Below are 730 nucleotides of genomic sequence, written 5' to 3'. Positions count from 1 at the left end.
AGAAGCCCTCACTCCCCGCCCCCGCCGTAACAAGCCCAGGGGCGGGGCGAGATCGCGGCTCCCTCCTTCCCCTCTCCCTTCCCAGGACTAGAGCAGCGGGGACCCTCCCACTCCCGATCTCCCTTAGCGGAGCTGGCGCCGGGGTCCCGAGCGTTGACACTTCCGGTCCCCCCGGGAGGTCCCAGATGCTACCAGTGCCGCCCCGTAACTCGGATCCCCATGACAAGCCTCTGGCTGCCCGCTTTTCCCCCAATCACCCTCCCGCGCCTGCCGAAGAGTCTCTCTCGCTGGGCTGCCCCCGCCCCTCCGGCTGCGGCCGCCTCTGCGCCTGCGCAGGGCTCCCTCTAGAGGAGGCCCGGGGGCCCGCCCCTACCGCCCTACCGCAGGGTTCGCATTCTCCCGCCTTCCCTCCGCCACCCGGGCGATTGGTCTGTCAACTCTCGGCCCGGGCGGGGGGAGGGTGCGGAGGGCGGCCAAACGGCAGGCTGCGCCCCGCCTCCTCTTAAAGGGGCAGCACGGCCCCGCCGCCTCTCCGCTCAGTGTCTGAATGGGACAGTAGCGCGAGGGCGGGCGACTGCCTTCCTTCCGCCCTTCCCTCAGGGAGAGGGAAGCTGGGTCCCGCTCCCTCGGCCCGGTGTTTCCGACTTTCCGCCCCGCCCCCGCCCCCATCAGGTGCGGCCTAGCGCTGCCCCTGGAGAGCCTCAGAAAGCGGCAGCGGGCGGCCGCTTCC

General features: G+C 71.9%; 1 protein-coding gene across 1 annotated transcript in view; it reads right to left on the bottom strand.

The window, feature by feature from the left end:
• ING2 (inhibitor of growth family, member 2) overlaps positions 1–669 on the bottom strand; it is a 6,836-nt gene extending 6,167 nt beyond the window's left edge. Inside the window, exon 1 of the mRNA XM_010835818.1 lies at positions 382–669. Within this exon, the coding sequence (XP_010834120.1) occupies positions 382–669 (288 nt within the window). The remainder of the gene's footprint in view (positions 1–381) is intronic.
• Between the last annotated feature and the right edge of the window lie 61 nt (positions 670–730).

This window comes from Bison bison, unplaced genomic scaffold, assembly GCF_000754665.1.
Source record: "Bison bison bison isolate TAMUID 2011002044 unplaced genomic scaffold, Bison_UMD1.0 scf7180017864050, whole genome shotgun sequence".
Lineage (NCBI taxonomy): Eukaryota > Metazoa > Chordata > Mammalia > Artiodactyla > Bovidae > Bison > Bison bison.
This window is presented reverse-complemented; position numbering and strand designations above follow the sequence as displayed.